Source organism: Scyliorhinus torazame, chromosome 5 (genome assembly GCF_047496885.1).
Source record: "Scyliorhinus torazame isolate Kashiwa2021f chromosome 5, sScyTor2.1, whole genome shotgun sequence".
NCBI lineage: Eukaryota > Metazoa > Chordata > Chondrichthyes > Carcharhiniformes > Scyliorhinidae > Scyliorhinus > Scyliorhinus torazame.
The window spans coordinates 150,082,631-150,110,381 of record NC_092711.1 but is presented as its reverse complement, the minus strand read 5'-3'; the positions used below and the strand labels follow the sequence as shown (position 1 = coordinate 150,110,381).

Sequence of the window (27,751 nt, the reverse complement as noted above, 5' to 3'; positions counted from 1 at the left end):
CGATATTTAAATGCACGCAGTGTACGGAACAAGGTAGATGAGCTTGTGGCCCAGATTGTGACTGGCAGGTATGATGTGGTAGGCATCACAGAGACGTGGTTGCAGGGGGTTCAGGTCTGGCATTTAAACATCCAGGGATTCACAACCTATCGAAAAGACAGAGAGGTGGGCAGAGGGGGCGGGGTTGCCTTGTTAATTAGGAATGAAATTAAATCAATAGCACGAAACGACATAGGGTCAGATGATGTGGAGTCTGTGTGGGTAGAGTTGAGGAACCACAAAGGCAAAAAAAACACAATGGGAGTTATGTACATGCCTCCTAACAGTGGTCAGGACCGGGGGCACAAAATGCACCACAAAATAGAAAGTGCATGTCAGAAAGGCAAGGTCACAGTGATCATGGGGGACTTCAATATGCAGGTGGACTGGGTAAATAATGCTGCCAGTGGACCCAAGGAAAGGGAATTCATTGAATGTTTACAGGAGGGCTTTTTGGAACAGCTTGTGATGGAGCCCACGAGGGAACAGGCCATTCTGGACTTAGTGTTATGTAATGAGCCAGACTTGATTAAAGATCTTAAAGTAAGGGAACACTTAGGAGGCAGTGATCATAATATGGTAGAATCAAATTCAAAATAAATCCACAGCCAGTCATAGAATTTAATTTAATGTTCACTAATTAGTGAGAAAACCCGAAGTAGGGAGTCCCCCAGGAATCTTACAGTCCACACCTTGAGGGGGAGAACTCTCCCTCTGACCCCTCACTCAGTTATTTTCCCATTTTGTTCTGGCTCCGTTTGGGGTAACATCTACTCGATCTTTCCTTCTCCTGAAGGAGCGCCGTGAGTTCTCGGTTCCTGGTACATTAGGACAGATGCTTCAAGGAACAGATCAAACATGGATGTAAAAAATTATCCAGCTCCCTCTTTACCCCATCCAACAAGTGGAATGTTCTTACTCAGTAATATTTCTCTCAAACCCTTAATTGGCCAATCAAATTCTAATTAAAAATGATTTACAGGATGTGGGCATTGCTGGCTAGAACCAGCATTTATTACCTTTGAGAAGGTAGTGGTGAGCTGCCTTCTTGAACCGCTGCAACCCATGTAGTGTTGGTACATTCACTGTGCTAATGGGGCAGTGAAGGGAGGTGATGTATTTACAAGTCAGGATGGTGTGTGGTTTGGAGGGAACTTCCAGGTGATGATGTTCCCATGTCTGTTGCCCCTCTATAAGTTAGTAGTCATGGGTTTGGAAGGTGTGTCTGAGGAGCCTTGGTGAGTTCCTGCTGTGCATCTTATAGATGGTACACACACTGTTGCTAATGTGCCACAGTGGTAAAGGGAGTGAATGTTTGTGGGTGGGGTCCAATGTATTTCTCTGGTTGGTCCAGTTGAGTTTCTGGTCAAGGGTAACCCCCAAGATGTTGATAGTGGGGGATTCAGCGATGGTAATGCCATTGAATGTCATGGGAGGTGGTTAGAGTCTCTCATGATGGTGACGGTCATTGCCTGGCACCTGTGTTGCTCAAATGTTAGTGGCAGCTTAGATCTAATCGTTTAGCTCTGTCTTATTGCTTGCTGCTCACGAGGTTTGGCATGCAAATAGTCCATTTTCATTCAGAATAAGATTGCTACCTCACAGCGCCAGGGAATAAAGTTCGATTCTGGTCTAGGGTGGCTGTCTATGTGGAGTTTGCACGTTCTCCCTGTATGTGTGGGTTTCCTCTGGTGCTCCGGTTTCCTCCCACAGTCCAAAGATGTGCAGATTAGATGGGGGTACGGGGGTAGGACTGGGGAATGGGCTGAATTAGGGTGCTCCGTTGGAGGGCTGGTGCAGACTGGATGGGCTGAATGGCCTCCTTCTGCACCGTAGGGATTCCATGGATTCTCCCATGACAATTACATCATACCCACACGTTTTAAGACTCCTTGATTAAAATAAATACCATCCAATCTTGACAAACTCTCTGTAACTTCTATGTTCTCTGACTCACTTTCTTTTGAACTCTCGCTAATTTTTCTTTTATTCATTTACAGGATGTGGGTGTCGCTGGCCGGACCAGCATTTATTGCCCATCCCTAACTGCCCTCCATTTCAGAGGACATTTGAGAGTCAATCACATTGCTGTGGATTTCCCCCTTTATAAATGGTGGATTTGCCCAACCCTTAAATTTGGGGTGTTTCAATTCTCTGTGAATAACTTGCATGGGAAACTCAAGGTAAGGCGAAATAAAGAGGTTGGTTTATTTTTACATGCATGGAGGCAAGAGGGGGTTAACAACGTCCACCCCCTTTTACACTCACACAACAAACGGGGAATAAGGAAAAAGGCAAGGGTTCCGGGCACAATAAAATACATGTTATGGTTTTCCATGTATCCAGAGTCCAGAATCCAAAGTCTAATAGAATGTTCCTTCAGAGGGAGGTTTGCTGTTGCGGAAGATCCGTCTTTCCAGCAGTGAGACTTTGACAATGGGGGAAGACACGGAGTGTGAGTCAGCCTGGGAGGCACAAGTTCCAATGTTTCAGCCCTTTGCAGTTTTGATGAGGGTCAGAGTTCTTACTGCTGCCACAGGCTTGATGGTAAGACGTGGACAGTGCAGGCAGCTTGCCTGGAGCTACTGTTTCCTTCAGAGATCCTGCAGCGACTGCCTGAGTTCAGTTCCACAGGACAATATTACAAGTGCGAGCAACTTGGGGAAGGTCATGTGACATAGCTCCCACCATTCCTCCGAAATGTTGGACAGAGGATGTATTTTCCCAGGGCTGGAAACTTGAGGTGTTCAGTTGCTATCCGGGTTCCTTTTGTTCTTGGAGACACTGGTTACAGGTTGACTAAATGTGGCCCCCTTGTTGAAACCTCTGTGTTGGAACAGTTACTGTTGAGGCCGTTGGCAACATTATTGGAGGTTGGGACTTGCAGCCAGATGCCCTTGTGGGGAACTGGCTGGGCAGACAGCCAGTCTGCTGGGACAGTGTGTTAGCTTGGCTGGAATGTTCATGTGATGCAAGGTGTGTTACATTCCAGGATGTTTGAGCCGTTAGCCTTCGTTCACTTTGAAACTGCTCAGAAACGACCAGAAACCAGAATGTGACCAGTTGGAGCCATCCCATCAGCTCAGCTACTGTACATTTTGAAAAACATTTTAAAAAACACTTTCGAAAGTAGACCAGTTAACACAGATACATATACCTTTCCATTCTTGGTGGTGATGTACTTTTAATTAAAACTTTCATTTTAAAAATCTTTTTAACTTGTTACTTTTCAACCTCTTAACAGTTAATGAATCTTTTGCATTTACCAGTTCATACTGGCTGGATGGTTAAGTCTTGTAACTTTATTTACAAGATTTGGAGTGGAGATTTATTAAAAACAACCTGTACCCCATAAATCAAACAATCATTTGTGAACTTGCTGGTGTATTTGGAGGTTGGATAACTGAGTGAATCCTTTCCCACAGTCAGAGCAGGTGAACGGCCTCTCCCCGGTGTGAACTCTCTCATGCTTTAGCAGGTTAGATGACTGACTGAATCCTCTCCCACACTTGGAACAGGTGAACAGCCTCTCCCCTGTGTGAATTCGCTCGTGCTTTAGCAGGTTGGATGAGTGACTGAAGCCCTTCCCACACTGTGAGCAGGTGAATGGTTTCTCTCCAGTATGAACACGTTGGTGTGTCTGCAGGTGGGATAACTGAGTGAATCCCTTCTCACACATAAAGCAAGGGAAAGGTCTCTCCCCAGTGTGAACCCGCTGGTGTATCTTCAGGTGGGATTACTGAGTAAATCCCTTCCCACACACGGAACAGGGGAAAAGTTTCTCCCCAGTGTGAAATTGCTGGTGTATCTTCAGGTAGGATAACTGAGTGAATCCCTTCCCACACACAGAACAGTTGAATGGCCTCTCTGTGATATGGTACGAATTAAGTAATGGCATGATGGGAAAACTGGTCAATGGGAAGACTGGTCAAAAGGTTTGATACAATACCAGATAGACTGAAGCTACTCATTCCAGCTCCCCAGGCCCAGGTAAAGAATGCTGCCCTAACCATTTTCAGAGCTGTATGGCCATGGGCCAACTCTGCATAACTTGAAGTCTGACAAGATCAGCGAAGGTCGAGTCATTCCAAAACACTGGACCTTGGCAACTCCTGATAAAACTAACTCGGCATAACCCAGTGCCGGAGGAATTTAAAACAAAGATAGTTCAGGAAGAAACAAATCTATTCTGACCTTTCAATGTTCCCTCCGAGGACTAAAAATAATGGTATGAGTGATATGACCAAACATGGTCTGGTCTTTGCTTCCGTTTGTATTTCCGATTAAACTCCTGACCATATTGTTGTCACATAATCTTGATAAAGTTAATGTATAAAATATTAACTTAATTCTCCGCAAAGCGCGGAACTTGTGACAGACTGAGCAGTTTTGTTTACTTCTCTCTGACTTCAAGTTTCAGCCATTACTGCAAGCAGTTGTTTTCGAAAATAAAGCTTGTTATTCTGTCTTGAATTTTTCTCGCACAGAAGCGAAAATATTGACTTTCACAATTTGGCGCAAGCGAGTAGTTACCAATATCCTGAGTGAATTCCGTGGGGGACTGAAGAAGTGATCGAGCCAGACCCGGAGGAAAGAGACAGACGCCAGCACAAGGTAAGATTAACCTTGGTCTCTCTCTCTCTCTCTCGGATTAGTGGTTCGACCCCTCATCCCTGACGGAACTAACTAAACAGGTGACGGTGCTCGAATCTAAATTGTACTTATTAAATTGTTAGTAGAGTACTGCGGGTCAGGAACCCCAATTAGGTCAGGGACCTCTTGCTTGTTTTACAGGTTTAAATTTGGGTCAGGGACCTCTATACAATTTGGGTCAGGGACCCTGAAATTTGATTTGGTACCAGGGATTTTTTTTGATTGCCAGGGGCACATTTTATTGACATTATGGGACAGAGTTTAGACAAAACCAGGGGCAATTCCCCTCTATTTTTCATGTGTTCTGAAAACCCTTCTCACGAACGTAATTTCCGAAAACTTTTTGCAGCGCTGAACAATAAATTGGGTAACGATATTTGGCCACTAGGGGGCACTTGGAACTACGATAATTGCATTTCTGCTGAGAAAATCATTTGGCAGAGAAACGCCGGTTTTAAGTGGAAGTTTTAAATCTTAGTCCACTAAGCGCCACGAACAATCACTATTAATGAGTTGGAGAGATAATGCCTGTAGAAAAGGGATTGATGATTGTGTGGATGGTAAAGCAAAGAATTGGGAGACTTTAAAATTGGAATGTGAACTTTGGGATAGAAAGCATAAACAGGGCGAAAATAAAAAATCTCCAACCAATTGGCAGAGAGGGCTAGCCAAGCAGATTAAACGAAAGGAGGATCCTCCCAGTTACTCTGGCATGCCGATGTTTCCCTATTCAGGCGATACGGAAGAGGAGGAGGATTTAACCCCTGGACCCCACCCTCATCCTGCACACACAGACCCTACAATTCCACTGTCCCAAGTCCAGACTCCCCCATATGATCCCACTGCCAATGAAACTCCTGCTAACGCATCCCCCATAGCAACACGCACTCGGTCGCAGATGCAAGCCGTTAATATGGAACAACCCTTCACCTCTGTTAATCAGGCTTTTCTTGATTAATCACTCCAACCTAAGGAGGAGGAAACTTTTCCGCCACCACCTCCCCCTGCAAATTATCCCATTAGGAGTGTTATTAACCCCCATGCTGGTGATAATGACGACCCATTCATTGAGTTGTGGCAGGCTTTTAAACCCCATGAGCTATGTTTGATCATGGCCCAATGTCCCTCCTGCAAAGAGGACCCAGAGTGGTTCACTGAGTTTTTGAGGAGAACTGCGACCATGTACGGTGCTACCGCACGTGATCAATATTCTCGGATTTATTCATCCCTTCCCCCAGAATTAGGGAAAAGATGAAGAAATGAATTAGGACTTCATGGGGACACGTGGACGGCCTTCAGCGCCTCTCACCAAACGGAGGACGATCAGCGTACTTTAATGTTCCCTGCGCTAAACCGGGCTCTCCGTAAACCCGTTGACATCGCCAAACTCCTTGAATGTACCCCCACTTCTAAGGAAGATGGTCCAGAATTTGTTGACCGCTTTTGTGGCGTGTACACTCTTTACTCCAGGGACATTGCTTTCAATGCAGGCACACAGTCTCCCCAATTTAATGCACTATTAATGCAGGTTTTGCCTGACCGCGTAGCATCCAGGATTAAAACTAATAACATGGGCTGGTCTGACAATTCTAAACCTCAAATGAAACGTGCTGTGTCTTATTATTGGAGCAATGGCCATAATCATGAGACCTGTTACAAAGACACTTCACCCAAAATTAAATCCGAATTCATCCAACTTCCCTCTCAAAGAAGAGCTCCTAAAGGTCAGAACTCTCAGACAGATTCACGTTACTATCGCCCAGATTGCACGGACCCTCCTGAATTTGGTTACCGCTCACAGGCTCCTTCCCTCTTCACTCCACACACGGAGGATTTTGACAGCGCTCCTCCGCGTCGTCCTCCTGCCAAATATAATGTCACTTGCTTCAACTGTCAACGTACCGGCCTCTACGCTAGGGATTGTCCAACACCCCGACAGCAAGGTAGATTTCAACCCCGTCGGCAGACACCCTTTACTACCTCTAACCCCTACTGACTAGCCAGATCAAACTTTCCGGTCTTCTCAACAGACCACTCTAACGAGCCCACCGCCACGATTTACATAGAGGGCGTGCCTATCCCCTTCCTGACTAACACCAGCGCAACTCATTCTACGCTAGACTGGACATTAATTCAGAAACATTGCTTTCCCCTTTCTGATAAGCATGTGGAACTTGCTGGTTTCATGGGGGAAGGTGCTGTTTATCTGCTTACGAAGCCGCTCTCTGTTCAATTTGAGGGCCGGGAGTGTTGCATCCCTTTCACAGTTACCCGCGTCCTCGGTGTCAACCTGGCCGGACGTGACTTGCTGTGTCCCTTGCAGGTGGAAATTGTTTGCCTTGATAACGGCATTACTATAACAGCTATCCCGCAGGCCCAGCTTCTAAATTTTCCCCTTTTCACTACTCCTCAGTGGTGGTCGGTTGATTTTGATCCCTCCCACTTTTCACCTCCCTTAGATATTCCCGATCCACATGTCACTCTTTGCTACGATCATACAGGATGCTCGCCTGATTTGGAGAGCATTTACCAAGACGCCCTCGGTTCTCTACAATCCGTTTCCTTTGTTGGCCTCGCTAAGGGAAAAGAAGGGTCTGCCTTTCTTGTCAATTTACCCCATGGCCTCTGGCGTCAGTCGGGACTTGTGTTACCCCACATGACCCTTTCTGTGAACGAAGGCTACAGTGCCAAGTCCTTGGGATTTCTGGCAGCTGCACTGCGAGGACAAGCTGATCCTTTCTTTAATGGAAGTCAAATCCTACCCGCAGGCACTTTAGAATATTTTCAACGCCCATTTGTCCTCATTGGCACATTGCACCACCATCGTTCAGTCCAATCAGCGACTTCTGAACTACCCGCAGATTTATGGGCGGCCAGTTCCTAAGATAGGAAGACCATCTGAATGGCGTTTGGTCCAAGACCTCGGACGTATTAATCAGATAGTAGAACCCTTACATCCTATTGTCCCAAACCCGGCGACAATCCTTAGTAATGTCCCACCGGAAGCGACTGTTTTCACCCTTGTTGATTTACAACATGCCTTTTTTGTGATACCCCTCGCCCCTGAATCACAGTATTTGTTTGCCTTTACATTTAAGGGCAACCAATACACTTGGACTAGGCTCCCACAGGGCTTCATTCATTCTCCAACCCTTTCCTCACAAGCATTGCACTCCCCGTTAGTGACATTATCAACTCCTGGTGGCTCCACCATCATCCAATATGTTGATGACTTACTCCTTGCCAGCCCTGACTTCAACGCTAACCAGCGTGACACCATTTACCTGCTCATAACCGTCTCCATTCATGGGGATATGGGATCCCGCCCACTAAAGTTCATAAAGGCCAACGGCAGGTCAAATTTTTTGGGTGTCCTAATAAGTGCTTCTGATCGCTCCCTTACACAGGAACACATTACTCCTATACTGCAGACCCCATTTCCTACATCACCCAAGCAGGTGCGAGCCTTTTTAGGATTGGTGTACTTTTGCAGACAATGGATTCCGAATGTTACTGTCCATACTAAAGATTTAACTCCATACTCCTCTCAAAATGCTCCTCTTAAGTGTGAACTTCCTGATTCAGCAAAGTAATCTTTTGTTACACTCAAAAGCACCCTGGCTACCGCCCCAGCGCTAGGACGACCTATGTATGACAGACCCTTTCAGTTGTACGTTAATGTTCTTGATGAATGTGCCACTGGTGTTCTAACACAAGAACACGGTGACCGGAGCCGCCCGGTCGCCTACTATTCTACCAAATTGGATCCTGTAGCTTGCGGTCTACCTCCCTGCACCCAAATTCTTACGGCTGTCCATTTGTTAGCACAGGCAGCCTCTAATCTGACCCTTCACCAGCCAGTACAAGTGCATACCTGTGGCTCTCCTAACATCTCAGCAAACCCAGCATCTGACTCAAGCCCGCTTGAGCCGCTATGAGGTTTCACTATTGCAAAACCCCTATCTCTCTTTTCATTACTGTTCTTACCTTAAATCATGCTGTGTTCCTCGAACATCCCCCCGATAACCTTGCGGACCCGCCACACGACTGTTTGTTTCAGAATCACTTCCTTAACGCGCCTCGCCCAGATTTAACGGACCGGCCTATTGATAATCCAGATCTAATTTTTTATGTTGATGGCAGTTCCTCCATTTCTCTCACTGGCATCCCACAGTCGGGATATGCCGTGGTAACCGACACTGACGTGCAGGAAGCAGCAGCCTTCGAGACCCCTGTCTCCGCACAAAAAACCGAGCTATTTGCCCTTACTCGAGCATGTATTTTGGCCACAGATAAAAGTACTAATGTTTACACTGATTCTAGGTATGCCTTTGGCGTGACCCACGATTTTGGTCGTCTCTGGCAACAGCGAGGCTTTCTCATCTCAGCGGGAGCTCCCATTCAAAATGCTCTTTGGGTTAAAAATCTCCTCGATGCTATTCAGTTTTCCATCAATTGGCAATTATTAAATGTGCTGCGCACACAAAGGGGGACACTCCTGTTCAATTAGGAAATGCCAGTGCTGATTCGGCTGCTAAGGCTGCGGCTATATCAGCCTCTCTGATTGTTCCCAGTGGGGCTAATCAGGCTCTAAACCAGGTACCTGCATTAGGAACGAAGGGCATGCCAGAGATAACTGAAGTTCAAAATTTACAGAGGGACGCCTCTGATTCCGAGCGCACACTATGGAAGTCAATAGGGTGTTCACACTCCTTGACACGAGACCTCTGGCTTACTCCCGTTGGTCAAGTTTGTATTCCGAATTCTTTATTGCCGATACTTATTGATTATTTGCATTCTTGTACCCATCTTGGCAAGGAGGGAATGGTACAGCTACTCCTGAAAACTTGGTGGCACCCAGATCTGAATACAGCAGCACAAATGCGGCTGGATCGATGCGTTATTTGCATGAAGCATAATATGGGTAAAAGCATTAAATGCCCTCCAGGAACCACTCCCTTGCCAGATGGCCCTTTTGCCTGTATACAGCTTGATTTTATCGAATTGCCAAAAGCACAGTGCTATAAATATTGTTTAGTCATAATCGATGTGTTTAGTAAATTGATTGAAGCCTTCCCCACCACTAAATGTACGGCACATACGGTGGTGAAGTTGTTGTTAACGGAAGTCATTCCTCATTTTGGGGCACCCAAAATGGTGAGCTCAGACAATGGACCACATTTTGTGGCTCGAATCAATACTGAATTGTGCGAAGCACTCGTAATTAAACAGCAACTGCACTGCGCGTATCACCCGCAGGCTGCAGGAATTGTGGAAAGAGCCAACGGGACTTTAAAAGACAAATTATCTAAATTAACTGAAGAAACTGGGTTAAATTGGCTAAAAGTATTACCCTTGGCACTGTTCCACATGCGAGTGACTCCCCATTTGCGGACCGGACTGTCAGCTGCAGAGATAGTCTATGGTCGGCCAATGAGGACTCCCTGGGATGCCCATGAAAAACCCCTAGAGGGAGTAGACCTCCATGTGATGGGGGAACAAATGCAGAATTATTTGAAGCAATTAACACTTTCTCTGAAGTTTCTCCACTCACAGGTAAAACAGGCACATCTCCCAGTAACGGCAGGGACAGCCGTCCCTCGATATCCAGTGATCAAACCCGGAGACCACGTGTTGGTGAAAAACTGGGACAGAAAGAAACTAGGACAACGCTGGAGCAGACCCTTCCTCGTGCTGCTGACTACACCAACCACCGTCAAACTTGAAGGACGTTCAAGTTGGATACACCTAATCGATTGCCAGAAGATAGTCTCCAACCCAGACGAGAACACAGGATGAAGATCTTCATTATAATTTTTGGACTCTCTGGACTATTTAGCCTTAATGGCCACTCGGTAGTAAAAAAAAACGACCTCAACGAGACCTGCCTTCCAATACCTATTTATATATGTCATATCTTTATGCCGAACAATTGAACGTAAGCAAGTGTTGGGTTTGTACCCACATCCCTGTCCATTCGAGGGAAGGAATACCTCTCCAATCCCTCCCCTTTCATATCGCAGAGATGGTTGAATGGATTTTACGACAAAATCAAACAGGGAGCAGGGGAGGTAGGGGGGATATGGAAATATGGAGATCTGCTGGCTATGACACGACTAAATTTTCAGCTTCGTATCAACCTACCTATAATCATGCCTTGACTCCACCCTCCCTCACTGTCCACTCGTATAATGTTCAAGGTTCCATGTGTTTTAATAAATCAGGGAAAGGAAAGTTAATGGGGCAAAGTAGATGCAACCTTACAGTTGACTGGCAAGGACCGGTACCAGGCATATCCAACAAGGGCATGTTTAACTGTGATTGGTCCAAGGTATGGAATATAACCTCTAACATTTCATGGGGACAGACATCCCCAATCCCCTGGATGACATCAGCTGATGATTTTACGGCCTATAATGGAACCTATTTTATATGCGGCATATCCATGGCTCCCCATTGATTGGACAGGATCCTGCTTTTTGGGATATGTTATACCTCAAATGCGTCACCTACCCAGCCTTAAGCACTCCCCCTCGCGAGCAAAAAGGACTATTTCTGAAACAGAGCAGTTCTTTATGATGGCCTTTCCCTTGTACGAAATGGGCAAGGCATCCGACGAACTGATCCACATGGCCACAGCATTGGAACAACTGGCGAACGTAATGGCAGCAGAAGCCAGGGAAGCTGGATAGGCACTGGCTGAGGTCTCAGCTGAGCTAGTAGCTGTCCGGACCGTGGCATTACAAAATCGACTGGCTTTGGATTATCTGTTAGTCTCTCAGGGAGGAACGTGCGCTATCATAGGTCAGGAGTGCTGTACTTATATTCCAGATGGCTCTGAAAATATCACTAACCTGGCCGACCATATTAAGAGACAGGCTGCTCAAATTCAAGAGATTGGCAGTGAATTTCATGACTATAGCCCGCCGGGTTGGCAAGGATGGTTGGGTCACGGATTATTTGATTGGATCTTTAAGGCCTTCATTCTACTACTCCCAATTCTACTCGGGTTAGGATTTCTTGGTTGCTTGTGTAAATGCATTTTCAAACGAGTCATGGATATACCTATTTAACTAGTTGTCATGATATGACAAAAGGAGGGAATGTGTTATGGTACGAATTAAGTAATGGCATGATGAGAAAACTGGTCAATGGGAAGATTGGTCAAAAGGTTTGATACAATACCAGATTGACTGAAACTACTCATTCCAGCTCCCCAGGCCCAGGTAAAGAATTCTGCCCTAACTATTTTCAGACTAGTATGGCCATGGGCCAACTCTGCATAACTTGAAGTCTGAAAAGATCAAGCCATTCCAAAACACCGGACCTCGGCAACTCCTGATAAAACTAACTCGTCATAACCCAGGGCCGGAGGAATTTAAAACAAAGATAATTCAGGAAAAAACAAGTCTATTCTGACGTTTCAATGTTCCCTCCGAGGACTAAATAATGGTATGAGTGATATGGCCAAACATGGTCTGGTCTTGCTTCCGTTTGTATTTCCGCTCAAACTCCTGACCATACTGTTGTCATATAATCATGATAAAGTTAATGTATAAATATTGAGCTAATTCTCTGCAAAAAGCGCAGAACTTGTGACAGACTGAGCAGTTTTGTTGACTGCCCTCTGACTTCAAGTTTCAGCCATTACTGCAAGCAGTTGTTTTCGAAAATAAAGCTTGTTATTCTGTCGTAACGAGTGTGTTGAATTTTTCTACCACAGAAGCAGGAAAATATTAACTTTGACAATACAATGCCCCCAAAAAGTTCACCAAATTACACGTTCCATGTCGTGACCTCCGGCCCTCGAGACCTTCCAGCCGAAACTCACGAAAAGCAACATGTAGGCAACAGTCAGTAAAAGGCTGGAAAGTCCCAGAGTCTATCCCGACCGTCCAAGGGGACCAACCCCCGGAGCCTCCAGGAGCAGCAGCAACCCACCACCAACCCACCCCGGGCTGCAGGCGGCGGGCGCGGCCTTCCGTTAGAATTCCAACCCTGGCCCCAATCCGACCTGCCGCTTTCAGTAACATATCCAGCTCCCCTCCTTCCTCCATTCCGCAAACGCCGACCTGGCCCTCCGAGAGCCTGCGCTTGATGGAGACAGCGCAGAGGGAGCTCCACTCCCCATCCACCCCCTGCTACGCCTGTCCTGGGCCAAGCCTTCCAGAGTCTGCACCCTCCCTGGATTCACTTCCTTTCCCTTCAGTTGCTGCACGTGACCAATTGAAGGTCAGAATGAGAAAAGAAATGGAAAGGGAGAGAAAAGAAAGTGTTTTACTCACAGGTGTCGGAAACAGGAGGAGGTTTCAGTCTGTGTGAAGCTCAATCACCATTCACACAGAGCTCGCGTTGATTGGCTGGAGGAGCAGAGTCCTTCCGGTCCTAACTCTTCTCATTGGTCAACACCTCATCGGGAAGGTCAGGGGGTGAGCTTTTCCTCGCACATGCGCAGCCTCTCCTCTCTCTCTTGGACATGCGCAGTCCCGGGCCGGGAGGAGGGGAAATCACCGAGAGGCTTCTCGCTCTGGCCGGAGCTGTCAGCCGGTTGTCTGGAAATCTTGTCTCGAGGAGGGGGAACAATGAGTCGGGCGGAGCTGCCGCACTTGCGCACTGGAACCGTGAGACGTCACCACGGATTCCTTTGCGCGCGCCGCAAAGTTGTTGCCCAATGGGAAGAGTTGGTGAACCGGAAGGACTCTCTTCCTCCATCCAATCAGCCCCCCCATTGTCTGAATGCGGAAGCTGAACAATAAGCAAAACTAGGACCTCACACAGACTGAAAACTTCCTCCTCTCTCCAACATCTGTGAGTAAAACCCTTTATTTTCTCATTCTGAAGGGAATGGAAGTGAATCGAGGGAGGGTGCAGACTCTGAAAAGCTTGGCCCAGGTCTCTCTCTCTCGTAAAGACATTGACATCCTTTGCTCCCTCAGCTTGACACATTTATTTGTCTGGCTAAAAGGATGGTCTCTTTCCCAATGTTCACAATGAAAGGGCTGGTTTCCCCAGGAGATGGCTGACATTTAAGGAGACAGTAAATTAATATCAGACGGAGACATGTCTTGTGTTATGTGGTACAAATTAGATATTTATGGTTCTGTAATAAAGTATATTTATTATTATTTCTAGCCTTGTAATATTGTACTGTAGCTATGTGAAATATTTCCAGTCATCTCTTCCCTCAGAGGGTTATTAGTCTCTGGATTTCTCTTCCACAGGGACCAGTGGGGTGTGGGGGTCATTGAATATATTCACGGATGAGGTGGACAGATTTTTAATAAGTTATTATTTAAAAAATCATTTTTAAACAATGAGTGCCACAGAGTAACAGAAAAAATGGTGGGAAATGGGCACAAAGCGGAACAAGAGATATTGCCAACATAAATCCAAGCAACACGTTGCAGAATTAATTTGGAACAGGATATTTGAGGGACCAGAGCCTCGAGATGAAATGCCAGATCAATTGAACAACCAGTTAACAGGTTAAAATAGACCATCAAGTCCTGGCAGCATCCTTGTAAATCTCTTCTGCACTCTTTCTAGTTTAACAATATCCTTCCTATAATAGGCTGACCAGAACTGTTCCTCATCATCCAGATGAGTTTTCTGCACTAAGGTTATGTCGACTTTCTCCTTAAGAAAGGAGAGGATGTTTTTCCTTCTGATAGGGTGATGGATACCCCGTACATTGCCTGAGAAAATTTGCAGATTAACTGCCACCATTAGTTAGGCGACAGAGAGAACAGGAACAGATTTTCACACCACAATCGTGCGTGCGTACCCCCTCCTCCAACTCACTTTACACCAGAGGCACCAAAGTCTCCCCAAACTGCTCCTTTCACAGATAAAAGCCCCGTCTGTACCAGAGTAGGATAAAGTCAACATAACCCCTCCCATTATAACAAAAATACAAATGAATCACCACCACAATAGATCCAAGGGGACATTCCTCAATAAGACTGAGGACCCGGAGGATTAACCCGATGGCCAGACTGGCGTTACCCTCAGGATACCTTCTCCAAACTGAGGAGAAGAAAAGAAGGGCCAACAAGGGAATGGGGATCGGATGTCCCTCCCACAATTTAGACCCACCCATGAAGACCTGCATCCACCACTTTCCACCCTTTGGCAATGGCGCCACGCGGTTCTGCCATGATTAACGCTCGGATAATAGAAGAAAGACAAAGGAATATAAGCACACAGCACATCTGCCATAACTGAGATAATATAATACAAGTCCCTGGAACACGCGAGGAGAAGAAGAAGACATTCAAACGTCCCTCACAGAATAACAACTCCCTTCAACAGGATAAAAGATAACAAATTCAGACAACAACACCATGATAGGGAAAGAGTCCGGATTAGAGCCTGAGTTAGTCTGAGCTGCAAATCTTCGCTCCAATTCTTCCCCTTCAAGGATTTAGCGAAGGCCAAGGCAGTAGTCGGATTATTGAAAGACTTGACGGAGTTGTCGGATACAATTTTCAGGGTCACAGGATAAAGCAACATAATTCACTGTAAAGTGAGGTGGGAGCCAGGTCCCACCTCCCCTTTCCCATCTCCAGGAACCTCTGGTGATCTTTCAAATTGTGGAAGTGAATGATTACAGACCTGGGATGAAAACTATCCCTCGGCCTCAAAGACAGGATCCGAGGCCCTTTCTAATTTGAAACGCCCAACTTCACATCCAACTTGAGAAAACGTGGCAGCCGGTCCTCGAAGGACCTAACAGGAGCCTTACCCTCCACACCTTCTGGCAGGTCGACTCCTTGGATGTTCGTTCTCTGACCCTCGGTTCTCGAGGTTCTCCAGGAGTCCACCACACCACTCAGCCGGTTTTCCAAGGATTGAATTCTTGCCTCCGCCGAGGGGGCATCTTGCTCAATGTTCAGGATTCTCTCCTCCGGATCATCGAGCCTCTTCATGGTGTTTTACAGCTCGGCCTCATGAGCTCACAGATATTGAGTCAGCACACTCAGCCTCTGGTCAATAATACGGAGAATGACTTCCGGGTGCGGCGATGACCAGCTGAGTCGCACGTTTCGGCAGCTCCCGGTGGAACGGACTTTTGGGCTCTTAATAAGAGCCCCAACGGCAATTTTAACGGCTAAAAGTACTGTGCGGCGAACCAGAAGGGAATCCCCCCTGGATACGGATGAAAAAAGGAGAGGAAGGTGGCCGGATTGTGGTGGATCCTTTAGAGCAGCGGCAAGGAAGGCAAGCAAAAACCAAGATGGCGTCGGAAGGTGGCAGTTTAATATGGGGCCCTGAACAACACGAGTTCTTGAAACGCTGTGTGGAAGAACTCAAAAAGGAAATGAAGAAGGAGCTGTTGGCCCCGATATTACAGGCGATCGAAGGGCTAAAGGAGGAGCAAAAGACCCAGGAGCGGGAGCTTCGGGTCGTGAAGGCAAAGGCTGCCAAGAATGAGGACGACACACAGGGCCTGGTGGTGAAGACGGAGATGCACGAGGCACACCATAAACGATGTGTGGAAAGGCTGGAGGCACTGGAGAACAACGCGAGGAGGAACAGCCTAAGGATTCTTGGTCTTCCTGAAGGTGCGGAGGGAGCGGACGTCGGGGCATATGTGAGCACGATGCTGCACTCGTTAATGGGAGCGGAGGCCCTGGCGGGTCCGCTGGAGGTGGAGGGAGCATACCGAGTGATGGCGCGAGGACTGAGAGCAGGAGAAATTCCGAGAGCCATAGTGGTGAGATTCCTCCGTTTTAAGGACAGAGAGATGGTCCTTAGATGGGCAAAGAAAACTCGGAGCAGTAAGTGGGAGAACGCGGTGATCCGCGTATATCAAGACTGGAGTGCGGAGGTGGCGAGAAGGAGGGCGAGCTTTAATCGGGCCAAGGAGGTGCTTCACAAAAAGAAGATAAAATTCGGAATGCTGCAACCGGCAAGACTGTGGGTCACATATCAAGGGAGGCACCACTACTTTGAGACGGCGGATGGGGCGTGGACTTTTGTCGTGGAAGAAAAATTGGAATGAGCGGGTTATTTAATAATAATTTTTAAAAAAGAACGTTTGAAACAAAGTGGTGGGGCGAGTATGGGGGGCGAAGAGGGGGGTAAAAAGGGGGGAAAGAGGAGTTTTATGTTATTAATCCTGCGATGTGGTAACTTTCCTCTCTTCCACAGGAGGTGGTGGGGGGAGGAAAGGAGGTGGAGGAGATGGGGCGTTGGCCATTGGGGGCGGGGCCAAGGGGGAAGCGCGGGCTCGGTTCCCGCGCTATGATAATCATGGCGGGAATAGGGAAGCAGGAAGGAGGGGGCGTCGCACGGTGCGAGCCGAGGTCACGGGGGGAAGCCGAGGTCGGCCAGAGTTTGCTGACTTCTGGGAGCAACATGGGGGGTGTAACTACGCTAGTGGGGGTTCTAGCGGGGGGGGGGGGGGGTGGGAGGGGGGAATTATTGGGCTGCTGCTGCTGGGGAGAGGGGGGAGCTGGTATGGGGTGGGATGGGCGGGGGGGCACCGCCTGGGGGGACACAGCTGCGTGGGAACTGGGTGAGGAGCTGGAAAAAGGGGATGGCTAATCGACAAGTGGGGGGGGGGTAAAAAGCCCCCCAACCCGGCTGATCACGTGGAACGTGAGAGGGCTGAACGGGCCGATAAAGAGGGCACGGGTACTCGCACACCTTAAGAAACTTAAGGCAGACGTGGTTATGTTACAGGAAACGCACTTGAAACTGATAGACCAGGTGAGACTACGCAAAGGTTGGGTGGGGCAGGTGTTCCATTCGGGGCTAGATGCGAAAAACAGGGGGGTGGCTATATTAGTGGGGAAGCGGGTAATGTTTGAGGCAAAGACTATAGTGGCGGATAACGGGGGCAGATACGTGATGGTGAGTGGCAAACTACAGGGGGAGACGGTGGTTTTGGTAAACGTATATGCCCCGAACTGGGATGATGCCAATTTTATGAGGCATATGCTAGGACGCATCCCGGACCTAGAGGTGGGAAAGTTGGTAATGGGGGGAGATTTCAATACGGTGTTGGAACCAGGGCTGGACAGGTCGAGGTCCAGGACTGGAAGGAGGCCGGCAGCAGCCAAGGTGCTTAAAGATTTTATGGAGCAGATGGGAGGAGTAGACGCGTGGAGATTTAGCAGACCTAGGAGTAAGGAGTTTTCGGTTTTCTCCTATGTCCACAAAGTCTAGACTTTGTGGACATAGGAGAAATAGACTTTTTTGTTTTGGGAAGGGCGTTGATCCCGAAGGTGAGGGGAACGGAGTATACGGCTATAGCCATTTCGGATCACGCTCCACATTGGGTGGACTTGGAGATAGGGGAGGAAACAGAAGGGCGCCCACCCTGGAGAATGGACATGGGACTAATGGCAGATGAGGGGGTGTGTCTAAGGGTGAGGGGGTGCATTGAAAAGTACTTGGAACTCAATGATAATGGGGAGGTCCAGGTGGGAGTGGTCTGGGAGGCGCTGAAGGCAGTGGTTAGAGGGGAGCTGATATCAATAAGGGCACATAAAGGAAAGCAGGAGAGTAGGGAACGGGAGCGGTTGCTGCAAGAACTTCTGAGGGTGGACAGGCAATATGCGGAGGCACCGAAGGAGGGACTGTACAGGGAAAGGCAAAGGCTACACGTAGAATTTGACTTGCTGACAACGGGTACTGCAGAGGCACAGTGGAGGAAGGCACAGGGTGTACAGTACGAATATGGGGAGAAGGCGAGCAGGTTGCTGGCCCACCAATTGAGGAAAAGGGGAGCAGCGAGGGAAATAGGGGGAGTGAGGGATGAGGAAGGAGAGATGGAGCGGGGAGCGGAGAGAGTGAATGGAGTGTTCAAGGCATTTTATAAAAAATTATACGAAGCTCAACCCCCGGATGGGAGGGAGAGAATGATGGGCTTTCTGGACCGGCTGGAATTTCCCAAGGTGGAGGAGCAGGAAAGGGTGGGACTGGGAGCACAGATTGAAATAGAGGAAGTAGTGAAAGGAATTAGGAGCATGCAGGCGGGGAAGGCTCCGGGACCAGATGGATTCCCAGTTGAATTTTACAGAAAATATGTGGACTTGCTGGCCCTGCTACTGATGAGGACCTTTAATGAGGCAAAGGAAAGGGGACAGCTGCCCCCGACTATGTCTGAGGCAACGATATCGCTTCTCCTAAAGAAGGAAAAGGACACGCTGCAATGCGGGTCCTATAGACCTATTTCCCTCCTAAATGTAGACGCTAAGATTCTGGCCAAGGTAATGGCAATGAGGATAGAGGATTGTGTCCCGAGGGTGGTCCATGAGGACCAAACTGGGTTTGTGAAGGGGAGACAGCTGAATACGAATATACGGAGGCTGCTAGGGGTAATGATGATGCCCGCACCAGAGGGGGAAGCGGAGATAGTGGTGGCGATGGATGCTGAGAAAACATTTGATAGAGTGGAGTGGGATTATTTGTGGGAGGTGCTGAGGAGATTTGGTTTTGGAGATGAGTATGTTGAATGGGTGCAGCTGTTGTATAGGGCCCCAGTGGCGAGTGTGGTCACGAATGGACGGGGATCTGCGTACTTTCGGCTCCATAGAGGGACAAGGCAGGGATGCCCTCTGTCCCCATTATTGTTTGCACTGGCGATTGAGCCCCTGGCAATAGCACTGAGGGGTTCCAAGAAGTGGAGGGGAGTACTTAGAGGAGGAGAAGAACACCGGGTATCTCTGTATGCGGATGACTTGTTGTTATATGTAGCGGACCCGGCGGAGGGGATGCCAGAGATAATGCGGACACTTCGGGAGTTTGGAGAATTCTCAGGATATAAACTGAACATGGGGAAAAGTGAGTTGTTTGTGGTGCATCCAGGGGAGCAGAGCAGAGAAATAGAGGACTTTCCGCTGAGGAAGGTAACGAGGGACTTTCGTTACTTGGGGATCCAGATAGCCAAGAATTGGGGTACATTGCATAGGTTAAATTTAACGCGATTGGTGGAACAAATGGAGGAGGACTTCAAGAGATGGGACATGGTATCCCTGTCACTGGCAGTGAGGGTGCAGGCGGTTAAAATGGTAGTCCTCCCGAGATTCCTCTTTGTGTTTCAGTGCCTCCCAGTGGTGATCACGAAGGCTTTTTTCAAAAGGATCGAAAAGAGTATCATGAGTTTTGTGTGGGCCGGGAAGACCCCGAGAGTGAGGAAGGGATTCTTACAGCGTAGTAGGGATAGGGGGGGGCTGGCACTACCGAGCCTAAGTGAGTACTACTGGGCCGCCAATATCTCAATGGTGAGTAAGTGGATGGGAGAAGAGGAGGGAGCGGCGTGGAAGAGATTGGAGAGGGCGTCCTGTAGGGGGACTAGCCTACAAGCTAGGGTGATGGCCCCATTGCCGTTCTCACCGAAGAAATACACCACAAGCCCGGTGGTGGTGGCGACTTTGAAAATTTGGGGACAGTGGAGACGGCATAGGGGAAAGACGGGAGCCTTGGTGGGGTCCCCGATAAGAAATAACCATAGGTTTGCCCCGGGGAGAATGGATGGGGGATTTGTAATATGGCAAAGAGCAGGAGTAACGCAACTGAAAGATCTGTTTGTGGAGGGGAAGTTCGCAAGTCTGGGAGCGCTGACCGAGAAATATGGGTTGCCCCAAGGGAATGCATTCCGGTATATGCAACTGAAGGCTTTTGCGAGGCAACAGGTGAGGGAATTCCCGCAGCTCCCGACGCATGAGGTGCAGGACAGAGTGATCTCAAAGACATGGGTGGGGGACGGTAAGGTGTCAGATATATATAGGGAAATGAGGGACGAGGGGGAGATTATGGTAGATGAGCTGAAAGGGAAATGGGAAGAAGAGCTGGGGGAGGAGATTGAGGAGGGGCTGTGGGCGGATGCCCTAAGTAGGGTAAACTCATCGTCCTCGTGTGCCAGGCTAAGCCTGATTCAATTTAAGGTGTTACACAGGGCGCATATGACTGGAGCACGGCTCAGTAAATTTTTTGGGGTAGAGAGGATAGGTGTGCGAGATGCTCGCGAAGCCCAGCGAATCACACCCACATGTTCTGGTCATGTCCGGCACTACAGGGGTTCTGGGTGGGGGTGACAAAGGTGCTTTCGAAAGTAGTGGGGCTCCAGGTCGAACCAAGCTGGGGGTTGGCTATATTTGGGGTTGCACAAGAGCCGGGAGTGCAGGAGGCGAGAGAGGCCGATGTTTTGGCCTTTGCGTCCCTCGTAGCCCGGCGCAGGATACTGTTGATGTGGAAGGAAGCCAAGCCCCCGGGGGTGGAGACCTGGATAAATGACATGGCAGGGTTTATAAAGCTGGAACGGATTAAGTTCGTCCTAAGGGGATCGGCTCAAGGGTTCACCAGGCGGTGGCAACCGTTCGTCGAATACCTCACAGAAAGATAGAGGGAATGGAAAAGAAGAAGGCAGCAGCAGCAGCCCAGCGGGGTGGGGGGGGGGGGGGGGGGGGAGAGGAACCAGAAGGACTCTCAGGGTTGTTAATATATATGTATAATATGTATAGGTCGTTGCTATAAATAATTGTATATTGGACTGTTAAATCATATTTTTGGAGAGTGTTTATCTGAGACAAGTCAGTTGCCATTTAGTTTTCGTTTTTGTTATATATTATTTATTCTTTGTTTATAAAACAGGTCATTGTTACTTATACTGTTATATTATTGTGTAAAGGATACACAATGTACTGTGATGGTTGACCAAAAATTCTCAATAAAATATTTTTAAAAAATAAATAATAATAATACGGAGAATGTCGCTGACATAGATCGGCCAATGATCCCACAGAATAGACGAGCAGGCTTGATGGGCCGAATGGCCTACTGCAGCTCGTATTTGTTATGATCTCTGTGCCTTGGACAGGAAGCAGTGAGCTTGGATCTGTCAATCAGCCTGAATCAGCACCTTCAGGAGAATTGGGAGGATGAATATTAGATACAGCAGAGTGAGAATGGAGGGAGAGTGTGTGGGACGGAGATTTACAGCTTTTGGGGAATGAGAGAGTAAAGAATGTTCTCTAGGAACTAGAATTGTCTGTTCTGAATTTCTATTCTGTACTGACAGTGATGTCTTTTGTAAATTGTTTTTACAGGATATTAGACGAAGAGGAGGAATTACAGAGTGAAACCTCAAACTTTACGTCTCGATCTGGCTGAGTCTCTCAATTCCTTGGAACTGAATATTATCGGCCTTTGAATCTCGAAGGAGAAATGTTTGTCTGTTCTGTCGGCTTCAAATGATTTTAACCATCAGTGTGACTGGAAAAGCACCGAGACACACACACCCGAGTGAGAGTGTTCCAGGGCGCTATCAACTGATAGTCAAACCTGGAGAGAAAGGAGGAGACCCAGAACATGGAGAAACCGTGGAAATGTGGGGACTGTGGAAAGGGATTCAGGGCTCCATCAAAGCTGGAAGTTCATCGACGCAGTCACACTGGGGAGAGGCCGTTCACCTGCTCTGTGTGTGAGAAGGGATTCAGTCGGTTATCCACCCTGCAGTCACACCAGCGAGTTCACACTGGGAAGAGGCCGTTCACCTGCTCTCAGTGTGAGAAGGGATTCACTGAGTTATCCAGACTGCGGAAACACCAGCGAGTTCACACTGGGGAGAGGCCATTCAAGTGCTCTCAGTGTGAGAAGGGATTCACTCAGTTATCCAGCCTGCAGACACACCAGCGAGTTCACACTGGGGAAAGGCCGTTCACCTGCTCTCAGTGTGAGAAGGGATTCACTCAGTTATCCAGCCTGCAGGCACACCAGCGAGTTCACACTGGGGAAAGGCCGTTCACCTGCTCTCGGTGTGAGAAGGGATTTGTTGCTTCAACGAACCTGCGGAAGCACCAGCGAGTTCATACTGGGGAGAGACCGTTCACCTGTTCTCAGTGTAAGAAGGGATTCACTCAGTTATCCAGCCTGCAGACACACCAGCGAGTTCACACTGGGGAGAGGCCGTTCACCTGCTCTCAGTGTGAGAAGAGATTTACTACTTCATCGAGCCTGCTGACACACCAGCGAGTTCACACTGGGGAGAGGCCGTTCACTTGCTCTCAGTGTGAGAAGGGATTCACTACTTCATCGAGCCTTCTGACACACCAGCGAGTTCACACTGGGGAGAGGCCGTTCACCTGCTCTCAGTGTGAGAAGGGATTCGCTCAGTTATCCCACCTGCAGATACACCAGCGAGTTCACACTGGGGAGAGGCCGTTCACCTGCTCTCAGTGTGAGAAGGGATTCACTCAGTTATCCAGCCTGCAGACACACCAGCGAGTTCACACTGGGGAGAGGCCGTTCACCTGCTCTCACTGTGAGAAGGGATTTACTACTTCATCGAGCCTGTTGACACACCAGCGAGTTCACACTGGAGAGAGGCCGTTCACTTGCTCTCAGTGTGAGAAGGGATTCACTACTTCATCGAGCCTTCTGACACACCAGCGAGTTCACACTGGGGAGAGGCCGTTCACCTGCTCTCAGTGTGAGAAGGGATTTGCTCAGTTATCCCACCTGCAGATACACCAGCAAGTTCACACAGGGGAGAAGGTGTTAACCTGCTCTTATTGAGAGAAGGGATTCAGATATCCAGACACCCTGCGGGAACACGAGTGAGTTCACACCTGGCAGAGGCCATTCACCTGCTCTGAGCAGGGGAGACATTCAATGATCCGTCCCAAGTCCGGAGACACTAGTGAGTTAATGCTGGGGAGAGACCATTCATCTGCTCACAATGTGGGAGGGGGGGGGTTTGTGATTCATCGCACCTGTTGTGACTCGGACAAGTTCACAAATTACAGATGTTGGCTCCGTTGTTATTGTTTCTGCTCTCACTGACATCCAGGAGTGCATTCTGTTCATTTTGACATCTGGTGAATGGTGATGGTTGGAGGGTTTCTTTCTGCTGGACTGGCCGGTCTAACACCTCTGCCTCCGGTGGGCTGACAATTTTTGAGCCTCGTTGCGATTACCTGGTTCCAAGTTTGACGAGGAGCACAGAATGAAAAGGTGTTTGCACGTTGGAAGATATTTAGTCCCCAAATTAGCCACGTTGCCATGAAGATGGGCTATGGTGGTTACAGGGTTCTTTTGTCTAATTTATCCGGGTGTTTCTCACAGAAGGAAACTGTCATGGTATGAGGGGCAAGTTGTCTGTGGTAGATTGGGAAATTACAATAAACATATCAGTGAAAGTGGCAACGCAGGTGGATAAGGAGCTAAGAAGGCAGACGGCATGCTTGTCTTCATTGGTCGGGGCATTGAGTATAAAAATTGGCAAGTCATGCTGCAGCTGTACAGAACCTTAGTTAGGCCACACGTGGAATATTGCCCACAATTCTGGTCACCACATTACCAAAAGGATGTGGAGGCTTTGGAGAGAGTACAGAGGAGGTTTACCAGGATGTTTCCTGGCCTGGAGAGTATTAGCTACGAGGAGATGTTGGATATACTCCTATTGTTTTCACTAGAGTGACGGAGTTGAGGGACGACCTGATAAAAGTTTACAAAATTGAGTGCCACGGACAGAGTGGATAGTCAGAAGCTTTTTCCCAGGTTGGAAAAGTCAATTACCAGGTGACATAGGTTTAAGGTGCGAGGGGCAAAGTTTAGAGGAGATGTGCGAGGGAAGTTTTTTTACACAGAGGGTGGTGAGTGCCTGGAACTCACTGCTGGAGGAGGTGGTGGAAGCAGGTACGATAGTGACGTTTAAGAGGCATCTTGATGAATACATGAATAGGATAGGAATAGACGGATACGGACCCTGGAAGCACAGAAGGTTTTAGTTTAGACAGACATCATGATCCGAGCAGTCTTGGTGGGCCGAAGGGCCTGTTCCTGTGCTGTACTGTTCTTTGTTGTTCTATGTATGACGATAGACAATAGACAGGTAACCACTCGCATTTTATTTACATAAAATATAGATTCCTTTAAGAAGCAAAGATTAAACAGCAAAATGAAGCTATCGTGGCTAACAAGAAAAGTTAAAGATTCTATTCGATCAATGGAGGAGACTCAAAGTGGCTAAAATGTTAGTGAGCCTGAGGATTGGGAACTTGGTTTAGAATTCAGCAAAGGAGGACCAAGAAACTGATAAAGAGAAAATAGAATATGAGAGCAAACTGGGGAGAACTGGAAAAGCTCCGATAGGAATGTGAAAGGGAAAAGATTAGCAAAGACCAATGTGGGTCCATTCCAGGCAGAGAGAGGAGAGTTTATAATGGGGAATAAGGAAATGGCAGAGAAACTAAACAATGTGTGTTTGTATTCACGGAGGAAGATATAGAAATTGCCCCCAAAACACGAGAGAACCAAGGGACTGGTGAGCACGAGGAACTGAAAGAGATTAGTATTAGTGAAAAAGTGGCACTGGAGAAATTAATGTGGTTGAAAGTTAATAAATCCCCAAAAGCTGATGCTCTACATCCCAGAGTGTTGAAAGAGGCGGCTGGAGAGATAGTGGATACGTTGGTGATCACCTTTCAAAATTCTATAGATTCTGGAATGGTACCTGCAGATTGGAAGGTGGTAAATGTATTTAAGGAGGGGGAGAGAAAACGGGGAACTACAGACCCATTAGCCTGACATCAGTAGGAGGGAAAATGCTACAATCTATTATAAAGGATGTGATAACATCCGAATTAGGAGCAGGAGTAGGCCACTCGGCCCCTCGAGCCTGCTCCACCATTCAATAAGTTCACGGCTGATCTGATTGAAACCTCAACTCCAAAGAGGCTCCTTAGAAAATACATCTGAGGAGAGGGTAATAATATTCTTTATTATTATAATCTTTATTATTGTTACAAATAGGCTTACATTAACACTGCAATGAAGTTACTGTGAAAATCCGCCAGTCGCCTCACTCCGGCACCTGTTTGGGTACACAGAGGGAGAATTCAGAATGTCCAATTCACCTAACAAGCACGTCTTTTGGGACTTGTGGGAGGAAACCCACGCAGTTTTGGGGAGAACGTGGAGACTCCGTACAGACAGAGACCCAAGCCGGGAATTGAACCCGGGTCCCTGGAGCTGTGAAGCAACAGTGCTAACCACCATGTGCCTCCATGCCACTGTGTCAGTTACAGGGAACAAGGAAATGGCAGAGGAGTTTACCAGATATTTTTGCATCAGTCTTTATGGTGGAAGATACTTTGCCTATCCCATTAATACTAAAGAATGGAGCAATTAAACACCATCACTGGAGAAGTTGTATTGGACAAACTAATGGGGATAAGATAAGTCCCCTGGATGGCTGCATCCAAGGATCCTAAAAGAAATGTCTACAGAGATAGTGGGTGCTTTGATTGTAATTTTCCAAAAATCCTTGGGTTCTGTCGAAGTACCAGAGGATTGGAAAACTGCCAATGTGACAACCCTCCGAATCAGAATGGGAGGGAGGCAAAAAACGAGACACTATAGGGCGATTAGCCTAACATTTATTGTTGAAAAAAATATTGGAATCAATTATTGGGAAGTAGTAGGAGCACATTGAGAAAATCATAATCTAATCAAGCAGAGTCAAACATGGCTTTGTGAAAGGGAAACCGTGTCTGACTAATTTATCAGAGTGTTTCGAGGAAGTCTCAACCAGAGTGGATAGAGGGGGACCAGTAGATGTGTTGTATTTAAACTTCCAGAAGACCTTTGACAAGGTACCTCACAAAACGTTAAGTCATGAGATAAGAACCCATGGAGTTGGCCTGAATAGAGAATTGGCTAATGACCAGGAAACAGCGAGTGGGGATAAGGGGTTCTTTTTCAGGTTGGTGACCTGTAACCAGTGGAGTTCCACAGGGATCAGTCCTGGGATCGCAACTGTGTACAATTTATATCAATGACTTGGAGGAAGGAAGCAAATGTACTGTGCCCAAATTTGAAGACAACAGAAAAATAGGTGGAAAGGCAAGTTGCGAGGGGGATACAAACAGTTTGCAAAGAGATATTGAGAGGTTCAGCAAGTGGACAAAAAGTTGCCACATGGAGCATAATGTGGGAAAATGTGAAGTTCATTTTGGAAGGGAGAAGAAAAGAACAGTATTATTTAAATAGAGAAAAACTGCAGAAAGCTGCACCACAAAGCGACTTGGGGGAACTTGTGCACGAAACACAGAAAGCTAGCAGACAGGTGCAGCAGGTAATCAGGAAGGCTAATGGAATGTTGGCCCTGATTCCAAGGGGGTTGGAGTATAAGAGTCGGGAACTCTTGCTGCAGCTGTACAAGGTGCTGGTGAGACCACATCTGGAGAACTGAGAGCAGTTTTGATCCCCTTATGTCAGGAAATATATGATTTCATTGCCGGAGGTTTAGAGAAGGTTCACGAGGATGATCCCAGGTATGGAGGTGTCTTAGGAGCAAAGGTTAAACAGTTTGGGACTCTACTCATTGGAATTTAGAAGAATGAGAGGTGATCTCATTGAAACATACAGGTTTCTTAAGGAGCTTCACAGGGTAAATGCTGAGAGGATGTTTCCCCTCATGGGAGAATCAAGGACCAGAGGGCATAATCTCAGAATAAAGAGATGTCAATTTAAGACTGAGATGAGGAGGAAATTCTTCTGAGAGTCTTTGGAACAGTGAGAGTTGTGGGGACAGAGTCCTTTGTATATTTAAGGCCGAGATAGATTCTTGATCAGTGAGGGAACCAAGAATTACAGGGAAAGGGCAGGAAAGTGAATGTGTGAAATGTCAGATCAGCTGTGAACCTATTGAAAGATGGACCAGGCTGGAAGGGCCGAATGGCTTACTCCTGTTCCTATTCCGTCTGGTCTTAGTATGGTTTTACTCCCGCCTACCCACCCGATAACCTTTCACCCCCCCCCCCCCCCCCTTGCTTTTCAAGAATCTATCCAGCCTGCCTACAAAATATTCAAAGTCTCGACTTCCACTGCCCTTTGAGGAAGAGAGTTCCAAAGACTCCAAACCCTCTGCCTTAAATGGGCAAGTTGTTACTTTTGAACTGACTCCAATTTCTAGATCCTCCCACAAGAGGAAACACCCTTTCCACATCCACCCTGTCAAGGCCCCTCAGGATCTTATACACTTCAATCAAGTCACCTAAACTCCATCAGACACAAGCCCAGTCTGTCCAATCATTCCTCATAAGAC

General features: G+C 47.6%; 2 protein-coding genes and 1 long non-coding RNA gene across 4 annotated transcripts in view; 2 read left to right on the top strand and 1 right to left on the bottom strand.

Annotated features, from left to right (window-relative positions):
- Positions 1 to 13,081, bottom strand: part of LOC140420082 (uncharacterized) — a 37,346-nt gene extending 24,265 nt beyond the window's left edge. Inside the window, exon 1 of the mRNA XM_072504106.1 lies at positions 12,978 to 13,081. The gene's annotated coding sequence lies outside the window, so the exon portion shown is untranslated. The remainder of the gene's footprint in view (positions 1 to 12,977) is intronic.
- Positions 1,941 to 12,388, top strand: LOC140420085 (uncharacterized). Of its 2 annotated transcripts, XR_011946179.1 has the most exons (3): positions 1,941 to 2,222; positions 4,527 to 4,653; positions 10,234 to 12,388. It is a non-coding gene; the product is annotated as an uncharacterized lncRNA (long non-coding RNA). The 2 variants fall into 2 exon arrangements; XR_011946178.1 differs by lacking the exon at positions 1,941 to 2,222 and having other exon boundaries at positions 4,400 to 4,653.
- A 294-nt stretch (positions 13,082 to 13,375) lies between the features above and the next one.
- LOC140420079 (uncharacterized) lies at positions 13,376 to 27,460 on the top strand. The gene is made up of 2 exons (XM_072504101.1): positions 13,376 to 13,500; positions 21,750 to 27,460. Exon 2 carries the CDS (start codon positions 22,012 to 22,014, stop codon positions 23,215 to 23,217), a length of 1,206 nt encoding a protein of 401 aa, XP_072360202.1. The 5' UTR covers positions 13,376 to 13,500; positions 21,750 to 22,011; the 3' UTR covers positions 23,218 to 27,460.
- The last annotated feature ends 291 nt before the right edge of the window (positions 27,461 to 27,751 follow it).